The sequence below is a fragment of the Paralichthys olivaceus genome, chromosome 4 (assembly GCF_024713975.1).
Source record: "Paralichthys olivaceus isolate ysfri-2021 chromosome 4, ASM2471397v2, whole genome shotgun sequence".
Classification (NCBI taxonomy): Eukaryota; Metazoa; Chordata; class Actinopteri; order Pleuronectiformes; family Paralichthyidae; genus Paralichthys; species Paralichthys olivaceus.
In genome coordinates, this window is record NC_091096.1 from 27,303,612 (window position 1) to 27,324,223 (window position 20,612).

Sequence of the window (20,612 nt, forward strand, 5' to 3'; positions counted from 1 at the left end):
TTGCAGCCAGCTCTTTACTGCAGCTCTTTACCATCTAACTATGGTGTCCTGCCTTTCGCGAGTCACTTAATTTGAGTGCACGAGTGTGGTGAAATCTCTCTGGAGTCACGTTTTGTGTATGTGCAGTGCGCTTGTGTGTGTGGAAGCCACTGAAACATTACTTTTGAAGAGGGAACTGTCGTAACACCCTTGTTTTCCAACAATGCTGAACAATAAACTCCATCACAGCGAGAGGAGAAATCCTTGTTTCTGACCAGCTCCAAAGGAGAGTGGCTCTCTCACACACGCACACACACACACACACACACACACACACACACACTCTCTCTCTCTCTCTTTCTCTCTCTTCCTATTAACCATTATAAATGTAGCTGACAGTTTAACTCAACTATACTGAGGGGTAATAGTATAATAGGATACAAAGAATGTGTGCTTGAACCAGGACAATATGCCTGTTTCTTTTTTTTACAACTAATCAAGACATCGCTCCCAAAACAACTTTCACCCTTCACAATATAAGTCCCACAAAGATACACTGCTTATGATGGCAGGAAACAAATTCACTGACCAACCTTCCACAATAAGGTAACTAAATAAAATAGCCTACATAAATTACCTTTAAATAGCCAGAAGTTACACTATAAAAACTAAATGGATATAGTTGATGATAATAATAAATATTTTAGTTCATTAGCTATATTATTATCTATATATTTCTTGTTGTGTCTTTTTCCTTCTATAGGATAGATAATAAATAAATAAAACCGTGATATTTCATATCATGACATCCCTAGCTGTGACACTACGTTGCTTACTGCCCATTAAAAGGCAACGCCCACCAGTAAAGCAGAAGTTAATGGTGAGCATCAAACATTATCCCCAAATTGACTGACTTAGTAACAACATTTTGGTCCGAGCAGTTTCTGTTTGCCGCAGTGTCTATCTTCAGCCTTACTGCTGGTAGGCACTGTGGAGCCACAGGAGAGGTTTCTGGACCTATCTGCAGTGCCAGCTGAATACCTGGACCTGAAACCTGTGTTTAGCAAGTCACGTGCCACAACTCTGCCTTCACACCGGCCGTATAACTGTGCAATTAATCTTCAGCCTGGAAGATCACTGCCTAAGGGTAGGCTCTACTCTTTGTCAGCCCCCGAAATGGAGGCGATGAACAAATACATTCACAATACTTAGTCCGCAGGCATTATCCTGCCGTCCTCTACTCCGGGAGGTGCAGGCTTCTTCTTCATGAGGAAGAAAGATTGATCCCTGCATCCTTGTATTGACTTCCGGGGTCTCAATCAAAAATCTTCACTAAACTAGATCATTGCAATGAATTTCACTTGCTGCACATTTGTGAAGGAGACAAATGGAAGACAGCCTTAAGATTCTTAAGATTAAGATTAAGAATCTTAAATTCACCCGGTGGAAACTATGAGTACTTGATAATGCCTTTTGGCTTAAGTAACTTGCCCCTGCAGCATCAGCCACTGAAGGCGCTGGCACAGAAAGTGGCAGAGATCCAAGCCATGCACAGCAAGCAGGCAGCGATGAACCTGCAGCACCTCGAGGCATTGCAGGCCTGTACGGAGAGACAGACACTATTGAGGACCATGGCTGCCTGCATGCTGGGCTGTACAACTGAGGGATGCAGCCTCTGCTGGGGTTATCCCAGGATCGAGCTGGCCCTCCTAATCTGTCTCTCCAGTCTCTTCCTGTCTGCAGTTGAAATGCCGCTGCCCTATCAGACCACTCCAGAGAAAATGGCTAATCCCACCACAGAGTCATGAAAGGTCTCCAGTAGCACACCTTGTACTCCAAAATACCTCAGTCTCCTAAGCAGATACCGTCTGTTCTGGCCCTTCTTAAAGAGTGCACTGGCATAGTCAGTCCAGTCCAAGTTACATGCGTTGATCTGGAGGCAGTTTCACTGGCATCAGTCCTCAAAGTCCTGCGTCAGCCCTCTGTACTTAGTGGCAATGGCCTGTAGCTGCTGAGGTCTTTAGGGTGTGGAGTCTTTGGCCCCAGCACCACGCAGGAGGTAGTCCCTCTAATTAAATGGAAGTAGTCCCTCTCACTACATGTCATTTGGCAAACGCTTTTATCCAAAGCAACTCAGAATAAGTGCATTCAACGTCTTGCCCAATGACACTTTGGCACTTTGGCATAAAACCTTTTGGTTGGAGGATGGCCACTCTACCCCTCAGCCACAGCCACACCCCTCATGCTAGGTCAGTGCTGCTAACTTGTCCATTTTATTTAGTAGAGATTTAACATTCCCCATGAAGATGAATGGGAGGACAGGTTTTTAGCATCTCCTCCTCTCATGACGCTGGGCTCCAGCATGGCTCCCCTGTATCCTTCTCCTCAGCTTGCAGGGGACATAACAGCTGATCCCTACTGTGAACAATAAGGACATGGCTCCACATAGGATCTCCAGACACCATTGAGTGTAAAAAAACAGAAGAAAGAACACTGCAAGTGTGATGCACTTATCCAGAGTGCACAAATGTCAGCAGAAAAAAAAGCACATGAAAGAGAGTAAAAAAGAATGGAAAAGAGCTTGCACCTGACGCACCCTTTTGGGCACAGTTCGGATTGGGTTTTATAATTTAGTGGGGCAGTGTGTTGGGGTGCGTTCACAACCTGCAGAGTTGATATGCGTGCTATGCTCAGTGGTGGCACTGCAGAGGGGGAGGAGGAATTGGCTGTGCCTTCACGACAGGTTCCCATTTTTTCTTCCATGGAAGATTTTCCACATGAACAGTCTTGAAGTTGTGTGCTGCCTGTTATGAGCGCTCTTGATACTCTTCTACATTTTCTATACTTTTCTTACACTTAACTTTGTTTTTAAATTTCTTTATTTAAGTGTTGGATCACTTACAATTTACATCGAACCAACATGTGGTTTGCTAGAGTTTTGGTGTTTTTGTTCAGTGCAGCAACTCCAAGCTGCCCACATTGTTTACACCAGGGATTCCACCAGAGAGGGAAGAACAATAGACCTCTGAATGCTAATGTTGAGGAGGCATTATATAGCTCTTTCCCCCTCCCCCCACTGGGCAGGTCAGACCACAACCTGGTTCACCTTACCCCCTGCTATGTCTCTTTTGTCAAGAGACTACCAGCAACAACAAAGACAGGCAGGAGATGGACAGATGAGGACAATGAGACACTGCAGGGCTGCTTCCAGGTGACAGACTGGCAGGCACTTTGTGAGCCACATGGAGATGACATTGACAGGCTGACAGAGTGCATCACCGGTTATATCAACTTCTACGTGGACACCATCGTCCCAACCAGGACCGTCAGCTGTTACCCCAACATCAAGCCGTGGGTAACTAAAGACATTAAAGCCAGCCTGAATTAAAAAAGAGGGCTTTCAGAGCTGGCAACAGAGAGGAGGTGAGAGAAATTCAGCGTAAGCTGAGATCGGCGATCAAAGAGGCAAAGGAGAAGTAAAGGAGGAAGTTGGAGCGGACGTTCCAACAGAACAACATGCGAGAAGTGTGGAGTGGCATGAGGACCATCACTGGTTACAGGCCAAGCAGGGGTGGAGGAGTCGATGGTGACGTGGACAGGGTGAACAAATTCAATCACTTCTTTAATAGATTTGATGGCGTGACACCGACCCATCCCCTAAGTGACTCTTCTGCAGGACGGCAGCAACCACTCACTCCTCTCTCACCACTCTCTCTCCCCTACCCCCCTCTCCTTGCTTCCCCCACCAGACAGCCTCACTCTCACCTCCTCTGCAGTGTGTGCATTTTCCAGGGATGCACCAACACTCCCCCTTTACCTGTCTTGACCTTCACTGCTGAGCAGGTGAGAAGACAACTGAAGAAACTCCACACTGGAAAATCAGCAGGCCCAGATTACGTTAGCCCCAGGGTCCTGAAAACCTGTGCCATCCTGCCTGTATCCTGACCGTGGTGGCTGCTGATCGTGGACTATGACTGTTTTATATACAATATGTCAACTCAGATACTCTACCATTACTTACAATAATTCCTCAACTCAGATACTCTACCATTACTTACAATAATTCCTCAATTCATTTACCTTCCATCGTGCTTCAAACTGTTTACCCTAACCAATATTGTAATTACTCTTATTTTTCTGACGTTCTCCATTACATTTGGCATCTATTGCACTTTTGTCCATTCTGGGAGAGGGATACCTCACATGTGGCTCTGTTTTTCCCTTGTTAAAAGGTTTTGGTAGTTTTTCCTTACTCTTCAGGGTGAGGGTTACAGGTAGAGGATCTCACACATTGGTAAAGCCCTATGAGACAATTTGTGATTTGTGAATATGGGCTATAAAAATTTAATTTGATTGATTGATTGATATTTCCATGTAATGCTCATACAGTTTACATCCCTCCCTTTTCTACAGAATTGACCATTTAGCATTCAAGCTTGATTCCGACGCATTTTACTTCCAGTCTTTCAATTAACAAATCCTATTCTGCTTTTTGTTAATGTTCCATATTCTCTCCCTTCAGTCTCCTGGTTCAAGCTCACCCTCGCCTCCAGGAGCAGAGTCATCCCACAGAAGTCTGCTGCAGGATTACAGCGGTGAAATTTCTCCTTCTAGTAAAGAGGTGTGTTGAGCATTCTTACAAGAAGGGTTCTCACAAGAAGTCAAAAATAAGATTGTCCATTCTCACCTCATTGCACTGGTTAAAATTGTATTGCTTGTTTTTACATGTCACAACCACACACCCTCTGAGATTTGATGCTTTAAAGTTTGCATACATAGATACAAACTTTGCAGCTTCAGGCTAGAGCTAAAGATAGGTGAGTTTTACAGTGGTTTCTTCTTTCCGGTACTGACCTGACCTGTTCTGCTGGGCAACTCGCTCTTCGTATTCAGTCAGCGTTGTTACACCAATGACAATTCTTTTGTTACATTAAAACGCAGATACAAACTTAAGACAAAAATTATGTAGTATGAGGGGTTCATCCATCTCCAACAACACTCACACTTTTTTCTCATGCGTCCCCCAGCTGCTCTCAACCCTCAGGATGAGGCTGACATACCTCCTTGTTAAAACTCCCCTGTCGTATGTGACAAGGTTAGCCCACTCCATGGGCTGTCAACCAATAAAAAGACTGTGTGTTCAGTTACATAAATTACTGAATGGCCTTGCACCACTTTTCTTATCAGACCTCTTCACCCCTTATAACCCTGTTTGTAATCTTCATTCTGCTAACCAGCTTTGAAGACTATAGACAAAGGGAGGTAAGGCCTTCACTGTTAGGGGCTCCACAGATGTTGAACAACCTCCCTCTCACAATCAGACAAGTATTACGTATGTTTTAACCAGGGATCTGTTTGCTATATTGCTTTATTTTATTTATCGTATAGCATTAACTTGGTTAAATGTTCTCTTCTTATTATTAATAATAACAATATTTTACTAATTATTCAATATTCTCAGCCCTTTGTCTCTTTGTCAAGTTGAACGAATGTTTGACAAAACCCTAACATGCTCCTCTCTTTTTTTTCATAGTCCAGAAGAAGCCTTGCTTCCTTCCCCACATATGTAGAGGGTGAGTGTTTCATCCTCTGGTGTAGAGGTTTTCAAACTCAGGGGAGAGTTATCAGTTATATGGAGAAAAAACATCAGCAGGGGCTTTGGCACAGTGTATAAAATAGATAAACATACATAAGCTTTTTGTCCCTATAACAAGAAAAAGTCAATGACGAACACAAACAAATCTAAACAATGTGATTGAGTGGCGGAAAAATGGATGAATGACAAGTGCAAATCATTTCTGCTCAACAGAATGAACTTTGTTTGGTGAAATAATCGTAGGAAGAGTTGTATTAGATTGTGATAAGAAATTATTACGAGAATCCTCTGATAGTAAAGGAGCTATTAATTGCCTGAGCAATTAATGAGACATTTCAGGAAATCAGAATAGGCCCAATGAAATACAAGACATTTAAAAACAAGTCGACCATGATAATGAGGTAAGCTAAGAATTAATGTTTAAGGAAATTAAAAGTAACATTGTCAAACATTTTTTTTTCCATACACCTTATCCCTCAAAACCTTTTGATGATGTATGACACACAGATCAAAGTGGGATGTTGACTTTTTATTAAAGAAAAGGCAAGAAAAAAACATCAAGTCATTAGACTACAATACTACAATAACTTTAGTTATTCTTAACTATTATTTTTACTGTGGTTTTATTGTAATTGGGAAAACAATAAGAAGAGGTCTTGCAGTGAGCCTACCTGCGACAATGCCAATGCATAATCTCACTATGTTATGGAAAGAGGAAGAAATCTTTTGATCTGCCTTTTTATCTAGATCTATACCAAATTCTATTGGGTTCTTTCTTGGGTCATGCTTGACCCCTCCACAAAACATTATGGGAATTGATTTTTAGGACCAATTTTATGGAATTCGTTTTTGCGTAATCCTGCTTACTGATGCAACAAAGACAGCTATGAAAACATAACCTCCTTCTTATAGTTACCCTATTTTATTAAAATGTTAACAAATAAAAGTGTGCTAACTCTGTTACTGTTTTACACTATTATATCATACATTATTTTCACATTGTTCAAAGGTAATGGAAAAATGTATTTGTTTTATATTATATATATATATACATATAATACAGGAATAAAGGCTAAAGGGAATGTAGGGGAAACACTGCATTAAATAGTGACACATAGCCATTCTCGTCCCTCCAGTCCCAGGCCCATGTGACCCAGAGGACCTGATTGATGGAATCATCTTTGCAGCCAACTACCTTGGCTCCACTCAGCTGCTCTCGGATAAAACATCATCCAAGAACGTCCGCATGATGCAGGCACAGGAGGCCGTCAGCCGCATCAAGGTGAAAACTAAAATAATACAAACTCAGACACCCTCATGTAGTGTATGCCCATGCTGGTCTGATTTTTAAGCTTGCACACTGAAGTTTCCATGTGTATTTTTACAAACCACATTCTTGTCTGCATCAAGCTCAGTCACACTGCTGTATTTTGAAGTGGTACCAAAGTAGAAGATACATCATGCAGGCATCATATCGTACCCATCATACCTAATAATTACTAAAGTCAATCAGTTGTGACTCTCTACTTCTGTCGCATGTATCGTGGTATATGTTCAAACATCCAAAATCACATCTTTGCTATAGCTGATTGTGTAATAATGATCCATGTTCTTCAGCTCTTTATTTATCACCTGATATTCCATTATTTACCTGACTATAAGTATTTTCTATCAGGTCAAAGATTTAAAGAAATAGAGAAAGTTAAATTCATGATAGATTGAATACTATATAATTGTGTTCTAATGATAATAATAACATATAGATAATGTTAAGAGATTGTAAACAAAGTGAGCACCACTCATATTTTTTTTCTTGATAGAATCAGGGAACAATATAATAGTAACTAAGTTGTAAGCTGATTGTAATGGGTTCAGTCATTTATTTGCTGTAAAACTCACCAATTATCATTGTCAAAAAGCAGTGGAGAAAATGTATTGCCAAGATGATGAAGAAAAACAATTGAATTATTCATGTAATCAAATAAGAATTTCATGTTCTTGATTTAATACTTTTGCTATGACACTGAGGTCCCAGGGCCCTAATGGGGAGGGGGCCTGAAAGATATTTTTAAGTGAAAACATTTAAATTAATCACATTAAAGGTACAGTGTGTAGATATTTTTTGATATCTAGTGTTGAAATTGCATGTTGCAGCTGAACACCCCTCACCTCACCCTCTCCTTCAAAACATGAAAAAGAACCTGTGGTAGCTTCAGTTGTCATAAAAACTCAAAAGGTGTTTAGTTTGTCCAGTCTGGACGACAGTAAAAAACATGGCAGCCTCCGTAGAGAGGACCCCCTCAATGCAAATATAAAGTATTTGAATATAAAGGGCTTTTTCTGGGCTAAAGAAAACTATAATTCATACAATTTAAATGAAACGAACTAGTGAAAACATCACAAGGATTATTCTACATTAAATATCTGACAATAGTTCCTTTGCACCTAAACACACTGGACCTTTGATTTAATTTCTAAGTACTTAATGAAAATGGCTGAAACTGACTGAATAAATCGATTGATTGACTGAAATTTATATCCAAATAGGCTTCCTGACGTCACCTCTCTCACCCCTACAAACAAATGGTTTAGTCTTTGTTGCACGTCATCTATATACAGTCTGCAAGCGATCAAACGAGTAAGTGCCTGCTGGAGTTTTCAAAATTCCACTCAGGAAAGCATATGTTAAATCAGGGAGTCAGAAAAGAAAAGAGAAAAAGGAAACAGAAAGAAAAAAAACAGAGGGCAGACAACTGTTAACAGATTTCTTTTCACAAAAAGGTGAGCCCAACTAGTAAGAACACAGTTAATATGAAAACCTTTCTCAATAAGACAACTAAATAAAATAGCGTACTTGCTTTCACACAGAGGGATGATCCACCGTGGAGCTACAGCTGAGATAATACAGAGGGTTTAGCTTGAACACTGACATAAATGTGTTTGACAGAGAGAGACAGGGCGAGCAAGAAAGAGGGAGACAGGTCGACAGGCCCTGAAGTTTTTTACCTTAACTTTTAATATAACTACAGCCTTCTTGAGGCTTCTTGTGATCACTGTATCCAATCAAATTAATTTATACTATACCACATGCATTTTCCACTCCTGCAAATGTTTCACAATAAAAACATTTAAAAAACAAAACAGAAACAATGGATTGCCTTTATTTTGAAATGGGTAGGCTACAGGAATATTTCTGTTTGTGACTTATTCGACAAATAAACATTTAACTGGTGTGAGAAAATCATTTTCACTGTGTGTTCTGTTGTAAACTGGGCGCAGAACAAGAAGAAAATAGTTGAGACGTTAACTAAAAGAGCAAAGCGGCCTCCGCAGCGGAATGGCAGCTGTGCCCTCTCAACTTTGTTAACATGGGCATGTTCCACATCCATTTTGTGGCGCAACAGCAGCCAGTGGAACCACCTTTTAAAAGAGTGTAAAATAATAGCTGATTTATATCTGTAATTATATAATGTCTGTAAGCTAAATATACTAATTAGGAAAAAAACATTTGTCATTCATGTCCTTTTGCAATTGCAGTTTTATTTTATGAGGGACATCATGAATCGAGACAGGAAGGGGGCCCACAGAAACTTTTTGTGTGGAGGGCCCATAATATTGTACCATGCCCCCGCATATGAGCATAGGCAGAGAGAGGGGTTGCAACAACTTTTAAATCTGACTTATGAATCACTCCTTCACCTAAAGGTTGTTATAGCTTATTTGAAAGCCTCATTTGAAAGCTTCTACATCCAAGCTGTAAATCACAAAAAACTGTTCAACTAGTTATAATATATCGTCCAAATTATTAATATAATAATAATAATAATAAGTTACATTAGTAATATAATTACAAAATATACCCACTCACTGTTTGAATCACATTCTTGATCTTTTTCAGACATCTGTCATAGAAATTTAAATCCTGCTCCTAATATGTAAAGCTGTCAATAATCAAGCCATATCATAGGACCCTATTATCCCAGCAGATCACTTTGCTCTGTAAATACATGCTCCCTTCTTAGAGTCTGTGAGAATAAAATGGTTGTTAAGCCTGTAGCTACCAAGCTCCTATTCTGTGGAAAGAGCTCCTAGTTTGGATGCAGGAGGCAGAAACCATCTCTGCAAAGAAAACCCTGTGTGGAGATCAAGTTGGATGCGAGAGTAACAATTTAGCGTCGACTGGAAGTTAACTGGGCAGTGTGGAAAGTGGAAGTATGTCACACTACATTGTGCAAGTAGTGAATAGAGTTTATAGTTGGCGATGGCATAGGTGAACCCTGAGTCATCTCTTAGATATAATGCTATAGACCTATAGACTTCTGGAGGAACTCTCATCATGCACTGAGCTCTCGCTCTCTCTCTCGCTGCCTCTCTCTCTCTCTCAAAACAAATCTAAAAAATGAGACATTAATTTGAGATGACTCATCAAATAGCAATTGAAATGTAAGAGCTGAATGAAAATCCACTGGTATTAGCTGTAATAGGAGTTGTTATAGTTATTTCTGCAGCTTTAATCCAGATGTCTAGGTGCAGAAGCTGCGCTGCTCTTCTTTCCCTACAGTTTCAATGTTAACCTGACAAAATATCACAAACAATATTTGCTACACTCCCTGTAGCCTATCTGTTTAAAAATAAAAGCACTCCAGCCGTTCTGTTGACTGAATCCATTTATTTGGACTACTTATATACAAGGAAATACAATAGTCTTACCAGAAACCTCAGAAAGACTGTAGTTATATTAAAAGTTATTGTAAAAAAGTCCAGGTGGTGGGAAGTAGTTTAGCTCGCTCTCTCTCTCGCGCTTTTCATCTCCCTTTCTGTCCATCACAAGCTCACACATTTGTGGCCGCTTTCAAGGTAAACCCTATGTAAGAAAACATTGCCCTGGCAGTAACAGCTCCGCTGCAGAACAGCGACTGTACTGCAGACAGTGTTAACAATTAACAACCATAACACAAAGCAGAACCTTGGATCAGTTGTTCCACAGCACAACTTTTGGGCTTTTGGTTATCAGATCTTAAAGTTTATTTCAATTCCCAGCTGCTGATCTTTCCAGATGTTTTCTTGCCATGGTTGTGCTGGTTGTAATGAGAAAGTTACTGACCTCTAATTTTGAACATTTGTTTATTCAGGAATATAAGCTCACTAACATCATGGCCTTATTATGTCTTCCTTGTGTTTTGAGTATCTGTATAATATTGTTTTGTGAATTTATCTGTGTGTATGCCTGCAGGTCCCTCAGGATGCGCCTCAGCCCATGACAGAGGTGGATCTCTTCATTTCTACTCAGAGAATCAAAGTGCTCAATGCAGACTCCCAGGTACTCACTCTGGCTGAAAAACACATATCTTTTCTGTAATGTATTTTTTTACTACCTTATCCATAAAAAGGGTATAAGATTTCTTAGTACACTGCATGTGGCTGCACAGTCACGTTGTCTAGGAATATTCTGATGCTACACAATTGCCTGTGCTCCTAACCAAATACAAAATAAATACCACAGTTTGAAATGAACATCAGACCAGTTTTTTAGCAAGGTTCTGCTTCTAATTATTTTAGGGAGTACATGCTTTCTGGTCAGGAAATGAAGCAGGATATACCACTAAAACAGAACACATTTTTTGTCATCGATGTGGGTCTGAAGTTGGTTATTACATAATGAACCATATTATTACATTTCCGTAAAAAAAAAAGTGCATTTCGTAATAACTACTGCATTATGAAATAATGTGTGTGTGTGTGTGTGTGTGTGTGTGTGTGTGTGTGTGTGTGTGTGTGTGTGTGTGTGTGTGTGTGTATGTGTGTGAGTAGAAGGGGGGGCGGGGAGGAAAAAGCAGCAGAACAAGAGTGTGGGAGAGAAGCCATTGCTAATAGATTAGCTTGCAAGCTGGTTTAGGTTATTTAGAGAAGTCTGGAGAAAAGCAGATGAAATAACAAACCAGAGAACCAGAGAGTAGATTTTGAGCTACACAAGTGATTGCTTAACTGTGGATCAATGTTTGGATAATGTTTACCATAACATGTCAGCAAATCAATTAAGTTATATACTGGATATATCAGTCTGTTTCTGATCTAAACAGACACCCCAAGCAGTCATTTGTAGAATTTTTGACCTCAAGTTCAATTTTATTCATTTTCAATTTTATTTGTATAGCGCCAAATCATAATATACATAATCTCAAGGCACTAGAGAGAGGAGAGAGAGACCAGGAACACTTGTGCACCGCATCAGGTTTCAGCTCTGACTAATTATAATAAAACTATAACAGTGTAAAGATGTTATTGATTATTATTATTGATAGCAGCAACAATTAATATATTAATTAATTAATAATGAGTATTATTGTTAATAATAATAAAATATGGCTTTTGTGTTTTTTGGTCTAAATAATTCTAATCTAACCATTGGGTTTCTCAGTGTATCTTTATTATTATCATTGTTTTTGGCATGCAACTACACCCTTGCAGCCATGCCAGCAGTGTGTGACAGATTTATGATAAAGTGCTGCATAGATGCACTGTTTGAATGTGTGTGTTAATGGGTGAATGACTAAACCACTGTAAAGCGCTGTGAGTGGTCATCAAGACTAAAAAAGCACTATATTAATACAGACCATTTATAGACAATTTACCATAATTGGCATCAAATTGTGGCCACAAGCCTCTTGTGTCTGAAAATGTGATCATCTAAGTGATTTAATGATTTAAACCTATCTTAATTGAAGGGTAACCATCAAGTTCTCATAGACTGCAATAGAAAGAGGTGACTGACTTTGCCCTCAGATTACCAGTCTTTAAACCTGCTCTGTCTTGATTTGTGTTTGGAATGTGGAAACATACTTAAAGATGTCATGCTCAGCTACTCAAGGTCTAACTAAGAATATCATTACAGCTAAAGAGTTTCACTTTAAGGAAAACATGCTTTTTTTACACTGTAATGTAAATAAGTATCTGTTTGTAGTACTTGCTCTACTTCCAGCATTGAAACGACTCTGTCACTCACAAAGCTTTATGGTGTTTGTACTTGATAAGTGCCAAATAAATTCTGAGGTTGTCCTTACTTCAAATGCAGCTTCCAGCAATCACACACATTGTCTTCCAGGAAATGCAAGTTCTAGATTGATATGTTCTCTCACTTACTTTGATTTTATCCTCAAATTTTGTTAATATAATGCCTGTTATGGCTGTCTGACTTCCAGGAGACCATGATGGATCACCCTTTGCGGACCATCTCCTATATTGCTGACATTGGCAACATCGTGGTTCTGATGGCCCGGCGCAGGATACCTCAACCTGAATCTCAGGAGAATGTTGAAGCCTCAGACCCGGGTCAAGAAAGCAAGCGCCAATACAAGATGATATGCCATGTATTTGAGTCTGAGGATGTAAGTCCAACAAAAAAGTTATATGATGTCTTTGCTTCTCAGGAGAGACCATATACAGTTGTTGTAATTTTGACAGTTTAATCAGCTGTTAAATGTCTACAATTTTTTCATAAAGATTTAGCCAATGATGAGATAACCTTAAGAAATGCTGGGCATATCCACCCTGTCCTCTAGGCCCAACTGATTGCACAATCCATTGGACAGGCCTTTAGTGTAGCTTACCAGGAATTCTTACGGGCTAATGATATTAACCCTGAGGACCTTAGCCAGAAGGAGTACAGCGACCTGCTCAACACTCAGGACATGTACAATGATGACCTTATCCACTTCTCCAAGTCTGAGAACTGCAAAGATGTAAGTAGGATATGTATTATTATAACAAGTTCATACAGGTTCTTTATACATAATTTTTCCTTTAGTTACCGCCATATTGTGCTGACAATAGAAAAAAAGTGAATGATCATCATCATTTACCATTGCTTCTGGTTCAACTATCAGATTCCAAAGGCTCTGCTATGTTTGCACCGTGAATCACATTATTATGAATACAACCTTGTACATAAAACAATGACCACTACATATATCACTGCACTCTTTTATAATATCTGTGTTTTGTATGTGAAATTGTAGTATCCAAAGTTTGCAGCAATATTACATTTGTTGTTTCTGCTTGCGCCCTGCCTGCTGTGAGCTCAGGTGTTCATAGAGAAAGCTAAAGGAGACATTCTGGGTGTTGTCATTGTGGAGAGTGGGTGGGGCTCCATCCTACCTACTGTCATCATTGCCAACATAATGCATGCTGGGCCGGCTGAGAGGTCTGGCAGACTGAACATAGGAGACCAGATCATGTCAATCAATGGAACCAGTCTGGTGGGACTGCCATTGTCCACCTGTCAGAGCATCATAAAGGTATGTGTATGAGGATCTTTTTAATGATGGTGAAACGAAAACATTGATAATGAAGTAGCATATATAACAGAGATACTGACAGGAAAACAACATGAAACAATTGTCTTGTCTAAAATCTCACCCTTGCAGTTACCTGTATATGGTATAAACCTAACCTCTTGGTCACTTAACACCACTGGCAATAGAATGAAGATAAAAAAAAGAATTGAAAGATGAAACTGCAGTAAAGATAAAAACAGGTGTGATCTCATCAGTTAGTTATAATTAAAAACTATGTGGCAGATATGTACAGAGAAAACTATCTAAAACAAGTCTATTTTTAACTAAAAGAGTTGTGTTTTCCTTGTAGCAGTCAAGTGCAATACCAGAAATTTTCTATCTCAACTTTTTGTAGGGTCTGAAGAACCAGTCTCAGCTCAAGCTCAACATAGTCAGATGTCCCCCAGTGACCACTGTTCTCATCAGACGTCCAGACCTCCGCTACCAGCTGGGCTTTAGTGTCCAGAATGGCATTGTGTGTAGTACTGTTTTATGTTAAATGAGACTTGCAGTTACAATACTTGAATGATATGACCCTATTTGATTGGTAATGTGAAATAATTTATTTGTCCCTTGACAGATTTGTAGCCTTATGCGTGGAGGCATTGCTGAACGAGGCGGGGTAAGAGTGGGTCACCGCATCATTGAAATCAACAGCCAGAGCGTGGTTGCCACGCCTCATGAAAAAATTGTTCACATCTTGTCCAATGCTGTAGGAGAGGTGAGGTATCACACAGAACAGAGAGATGTGATCTGGATCTTTTTACAGACTTGTTGAAGTTTGCAGATAAAATGTTTTACCAAAGCCCTTTGAATATTTCCCCTAAGTTGCTTCAAGTAGCTATCAATTGTCAAAGTGGCACTTACATGAATTTCTTCACTCTGTGGTCATATGGTTGCTAGAGCTATTAGCAGTGAATAACACAGCTCAGTAGCGGACCAGAAGAAACTGCATCAGATGTTTGCTAATTGGCTTTGAGGAAAGAACTAGGAAACAGTACAGTTATTGTGCTGTTCCGGGTGTCAGCAAAAAATCCGCTTTTTAACCCCTCCCAGTGCCCTTGTTACCATGGTAACCCCACAGCTCCTTACAGGAGTGAAATATAGTGCAAACACATAGTGCAAATCAAATACGGTGTATACCACAACCACATTCTTTGGTTAATTCTGTCTATCACTTATCTCCACCACAACGGAGCACGTTATAGGTCCAGTGTGTAAGATTTACGTGAAAGGGATATTTGGCCGATATTGAATATAAAATAATCCTAGTGATGTTTGCACTGGTGTGTAATCATCTAAATTGTATGAATTATTGTTTTCTTTACCATAGAATTGTCAGGGTTCAGTGGAGGGTGAGGTGAGATTGGGACAGGGAACAGACTCGGTAGGGAAAAAGGGAAGGGAAGGACCAAAACGCAGAAACTAAATATGGTTTAACAAAAAGTGTGTTTTATTTAAAAGGGGTAAACATAACAAAAGAAATCTTCAAGAAACAAAAGTCGCACTCAAAAACAGGAGTGGAACACAGGAAGGACAGGAAACAAACTTACGGGGAAACGTGACGAGAGCTGACGGGACACATGAACAGAACCAGAATCTAGATGACGGACAGGACCTGACCAGAAACGAAGATGACGTACCAACCACCACAAGGGGGGAACACAAAGACTTATATACACACTGGAACTAATTAGTAACTGGGGACAGGTGGCACAAGACAGGTGAACCTGATGAGGGCAGGAAGTCAATGGGTGAAAACACACAGGGAGCAAGGACTACAAAATAAAACAGGAAACACTGAACAAACTTATCAACGAGAACAAAATACAATAACCAAGACAGGGATGAACACAGGAGAGGCACAGGGTGAAACATAGCGAGGGACAAGGAGGGGAACACAGGAGAGGGACACAGAGAACAACACAGGAGAATCACAGGGTGGAACATAGCGAGGGACAAGGAGGGGAACACAGGAGAGGGACACAGAGAACAACACAGGAGAATCACAGGGTGGAGCACAGAGGAAGGCAGAAGGGAACATAAGAGGAACACATAAAATACATAACCGTGACAATTAATGGACTCTTTATATCTAAAAACTATATATTTACATGGAGGGGGGGGTCTCTCTGTGGAGGCCGCAATGTTTTTTACTGTCATCCAAACTTGACAAACTAAAACCTTTTGAGTGTTCATGACAACTGAACTTCACCACAGGTTTTCTTTCATGTTTTGAAGGGGAGGATGAAATGAGGAGTATTCAGCTGCAACATGCAACTTCACCTCTACATATCACTGAATTCTACACACTGAACCTTTAAGTTGCAGATAAGAGATGGCACTTGATCTTCCAAGGTATATACTAGAAATAATATCATGCTTTATTCTGTTTTAATTGTTTGTGACTGGTCCAGATCCACATGAAGACAATGCCTGCAGCCATGTACCGCTTGCTGACCGCGCAGGAGCAGCCTGTTTACATGTGACAAGACAAGACACACACCCTTCAAACTTCCTGCAATCAAGTCACTTTCCAAGTCAACCTCATTTGTTCAGCCAGGGCTCATCCTAACTCTTCCATCCACAGCCAGTGCAGTGGATAGGAGTTGTATTGATGTTTTTTTTGCCTCATTTTAAGCAATGATGAGCGTTTTGGTCCTCGTTTTATTAGGTAAATGAGAACCACAGTGGCATGAAGATGGGAACATCCAACCCTGACCATCACACCCTGTTCGTACATCTACCATGCTGCTATTTCACTGGCAGAACACTGCCTTTTTACCTCCACCAAAGTTCTCTGCACAACACAGAACCCTCCACAGCGAGAAGATCTGTGTTTTGCTGACAATTCTGTGTGAACACACTCCCTCTTTATCACATTACACATTGGCTGCATTTTTGAAAAATCGACTCTCCTTAAATTTTGCTCCTCACATTTCTAACAGGACAGGTTTGTGACTCTACTGTAGTCGATTATTACAATGGTTGTGTTTTTGTCATTCCACTTGTTTCATTAATGTATTCTCTGCACATAGCTCCAGTAGTAGTTCCAGTCCTCATGTAATAACCACATTTAGCCTAAAACCATTCAAACACCAGGGTAAGCAGGTACATATATAAGATAGAGAAATGTAGTCTGAATGACCCCAGGCTGATAAATACTTAAACTGTATATGAATATTCATTTCAATGCTACTCTGACATTAAATTTCACACAAACAGTAACAAGAGCTCTTGTTTACCATTCTTTTTTTGTGATAAACTGCAATAAACTCATTTTACTTGGGAGGGAGGCATTATGCCCTTTGTAAGGCTTTAAATCGGTGTAGGAGATTAAGTTAAGTGGCACTGTCAATAGCTTACCTGTAAATGTCACATCAAAGCAGAACTTGGACGTGTGACTGAAAACAGTGAAAGCTGTAAAGTTGATCTAAATGAAACCTTCCATTGAAGCTGCTTTGTGTTAAGAGAAAACATCACATTTAAGGATTAGATCTGAGAACAGGGGGGCCTGTTACCCAAATCTGATGAAAAATACGGGAAAAAATTAAAAAGGTCAAGGCTCTACTATGGATATCTTTGAAAGCCTGACTTTCCCTGTAGTTGAGTTCAATAAAGGCATTGGACACAATTTGAGAATTCACCCTAACAAACAATATTTAAGCTCAGGTGCAGCACTTAACAAACTACAAAAGTCATACAAAACAGTGCAATCATTCTGTTAAATAAACCTCCCACTAATGAAATCCATTGTAAAGGACTTTTTCAGGGATCACCAAAGACCCTCTCAACTAACCTTTGTATATGTAGCTTATATGTAGCTTCATTTAGCTTCGTAAATGGTTGAGAATGACTTTTTAATGTTTCTATAAAATGCATTAAATTGGAATTATTAAATTCAAATGTGAAGACAGAGTAGGATGAAAGACCTTTTCAATGAATAGGATATATATTATCGGGATTATGGCATTGTTATGACCCTGGTCTTTTTAATGCATAAGTTTAGTTGTTCCTCAACTGAAATACAAAACTTATGTATTCTGACAAATTTGTAGTTTGTCCATTCTAGTGCGCTCAGTTGGAGGCAATTCTGTTTTAAGATTATACAGTGAAAAGATACTGACAGACATCCAGGAAGACAGAAACAGGCAGCAATTCAGCAAATCTTCCCCTTGAAAGGATTTCCGGTCCACCACTGCTCTACCGCAGCCATTTTTCATTTTCTGAAATGCAAACTGTTCACAAGTTCAATTTTTCAGTATGCAAACTGTTTTTTGTGTTAGCTTTGTTCACAAATTTGAGAAATAGTGGTAATATATTTTGCAAACTATAAAGTTTACAATTCATTGCATTACTGTTGGCTATTTTAAATGCACACATCAACATTATTTTTGTCAGTACTGACATCACATGAGGCAAACTTGAATACAAAAGCAAAGTAAGGAGGGTTTTCCTGCCGGTCTCTAAAACAAAACAATTCTGTTGATCTGTTGTCAAACCTTTTTTAAAGGCCACTTAATCTGGACTTTGATATAGGATTTTTTTGTGAGAATCTGTGAAGCCTGTTTTCTCTAGTCTCCCAAAGCATTACTTTAGTTATGTTGTGTCCTCTTTTTTGATTACTCTGAATGTGAAATAACCACAGCTTATTCTAGATCTGTCCACATCATTGAAGCTTATCTGGTCTTTACTACTAGTGCTGGGCTTTTTATGATATTAAATCCAATACTGACAAGGAACAGAGGCAGCACTGTGTGTGTGTGATATTCAATCAAAAACTAGCTAAATATAATACACACACCAATTAACTTTATAGAAAATAATGTGACAGTATAATCCTCTATTGGTTGTTTTGAGTTGGCTAATAGGGAAGCTTTGGTCAATTGAAAGCAAAGAGAAATCACATTCATTCATTCATAGGTATACAGCTACAGCACAAAATTATTTAAAGGGATAGTTCACCAAAAAGTAAAAAAGAAGTAGATGGGGACCAACATTTCAATGTAAAAAAACAACAAAAAAAGCATAAAATGCCTCCATACTGCTCCTGAACTATCCCTTTAAGGCGTGTGAGATATTTTCTCCTTCCTGGCCTGCGTTGACACAGGAAGGTAACCACAATGGTGACAGGCAGCATGGCTGGCACACATTTCCATTTTCACTCAATTTTAATGTAACTGAAATGTTGACTCAGTGTGTTTAGACATTAAATAAATATCTAACTTTTGAAGAACAGCAGCCATGTTTAATTTATTTGCTAGCTATTCTTCCTATTCTTCCTGTATTCTTTTCTGTGGTGTAATAACTGTTATAACTTCATACTTGTACAAGAGCCAGAATGTATTTACAAAAATAAAAGACCTGTTTGAAGAAAAACATCTGTCACAAAACTCTTCAGATTTCCATGTTTCTGGGTGAAGTACGATATCCGATAGTAGCTTCAGCCCCAGGAGGTGGCTTGGGTACTGGAATAGCATTTGTTGCTATATGGACTAGACAGCTCCAGAGGCTAGGGTGTTGGGTGTTGTTGGGACTTTAGTGGTTTCAAGACAATTACTATGATTTTAGCTATGCCTGTAGCTGTGGTCAAAGCTGTGCTTTACACAACTAAAGACAGCTGTGATATAGTCTACAACCAAACATTAAGTGGGGCTCATACTTGGTTGAGATAGATAGAATAGATAGTGCCTGTCAGAGCCTTTGTTAAAGGTAATAAAAGGTATAAAAGGTGGAACAATATTCATGCATTCCTAATATTCAATCCAGTATCTCCAACCAATTCAAAAAGACAATCTTCAAAAATAATGCAGAATAGTAAATTATTCTGGTCTTTTTTACATGAGATCTCATTAAATATTTTTTCTATGTCTCAAACATATGTATAATGTAACCAGTAATTAAGGAAATACTAGAGCTCCAATGAAATGCAACAGTAGGCATGAGGTGGCTCAGAGAGCACCTCCAGCTGTACCAGGGGGGTAATCAGTACAGCTCATGTCTATTGGCTGATTACCCCCATCTTAAAAGGCAGCTGAAAGAGATGCCACCAGAGACTGCCAGTGGAGAAGAGACTGGAGTGGAGACAGATCTAAACTGGGCTAAGCTGCTACTATTTCACCTGAATGGTTATATGCTGTGTGATTTATCTTTGTTCAATTGGATTTATATTAATAAAGGATGCCTGGCAGTTAATCTCATTGTATTGGGAGACCCTGGGTGGCGATGTATGTATGTATTTTGACAACTTGACAGACTTATCATGAATGACCATAAATCAATTAATCAATCATCAAATTAAAAAAGATAAGAGTAACTACAGCATTGGTTAGAGTAAACAGTTTGAAGCATGATGGAAGTGTCATGGCCTGACAAATACGGAGATGGACAGTTGGATGACGGTAGTTTAAAGTATTTATTATAAATTAAGGAGTGTGTATGTCAGTACTGTCAATAATGTCGATGTGAGTGTGTGAGCAATGTGAGGTGTAAGGTGTTGTGGAGCGAAAGCACAACAAAAGTCAGACAAGAGACAAACTTGCAATCACTGGCCAGGATGAGTCCAAGTGAGAGAGAGACCTGAGTGCAAAGCCAGCTGGGCTTTTATCCTATGGGAGCGCTCGTAGTGCTCTGAATCAGCTGGCTGTCCCCACCACATTTCTTTGACACATAGAAAAAACAAAGTAACTGTCCACCACTCTCAA

General features: G+C 39.5%; 1 protein-coding gene across 3 annotated transcripts in view; it reads left to right on the top strand.

Annotated features, from left to right (window-relative positions):
• Window positions 1–18,869, top strand: part of apba1a (amyloid beta (A4) precursor protein-binding, family A, member 1a) — a 75,755-nt gene extending 56,886 nt beyond the window's left edge. For all 3 annotated transcript variants that reach the window (XM_020104004.2, XM_020104003.2, XM_069522847.1), the window contains 10 exons: window positions 4,502–4,600; window positions 5,513–5,552; window positions 6,712–6,857; window positions 10,809–10,895; window positions 12,775–12,960; window positions 13,135–13,314; window positions 13,657–13,869; window positions 14,264–14,383; window positions 14,489–14,629; window positions 16,326–18,869. In XM_020104004.2, the coding sequence (XP_019959563.1) occupies window positions 4,502–4,600; window positions 5,513–5,552; window positions 6,712–6,857; window positions 10,809–10,895; window positions 12,775–12,960; window positions 13,135–13,314; window positions 13,657–13,869; window positions 14,264–14,383; window positions 14,489–14,629; window positions 16,326–16,397 (1,284 nt within the window). In that variant the 3' untranslated portion in view covers window positions 16,398–18,869. The remainder of the gene's footprint in view (window positions 1–4,501; window positions 4,601–5,512; window positions 5,553–6,711; window positions 6,858–10,808; window positions 10,896–12,774; window positions 12,961–13,134; window positions 13,315–13,656; window positions 13,870–14,263; window positions 14,384–14,488; window positions 14,630–16,325) is intronic.
• Window positions 18,870–20,612: the final 1,743 nt, after the last annotated feature.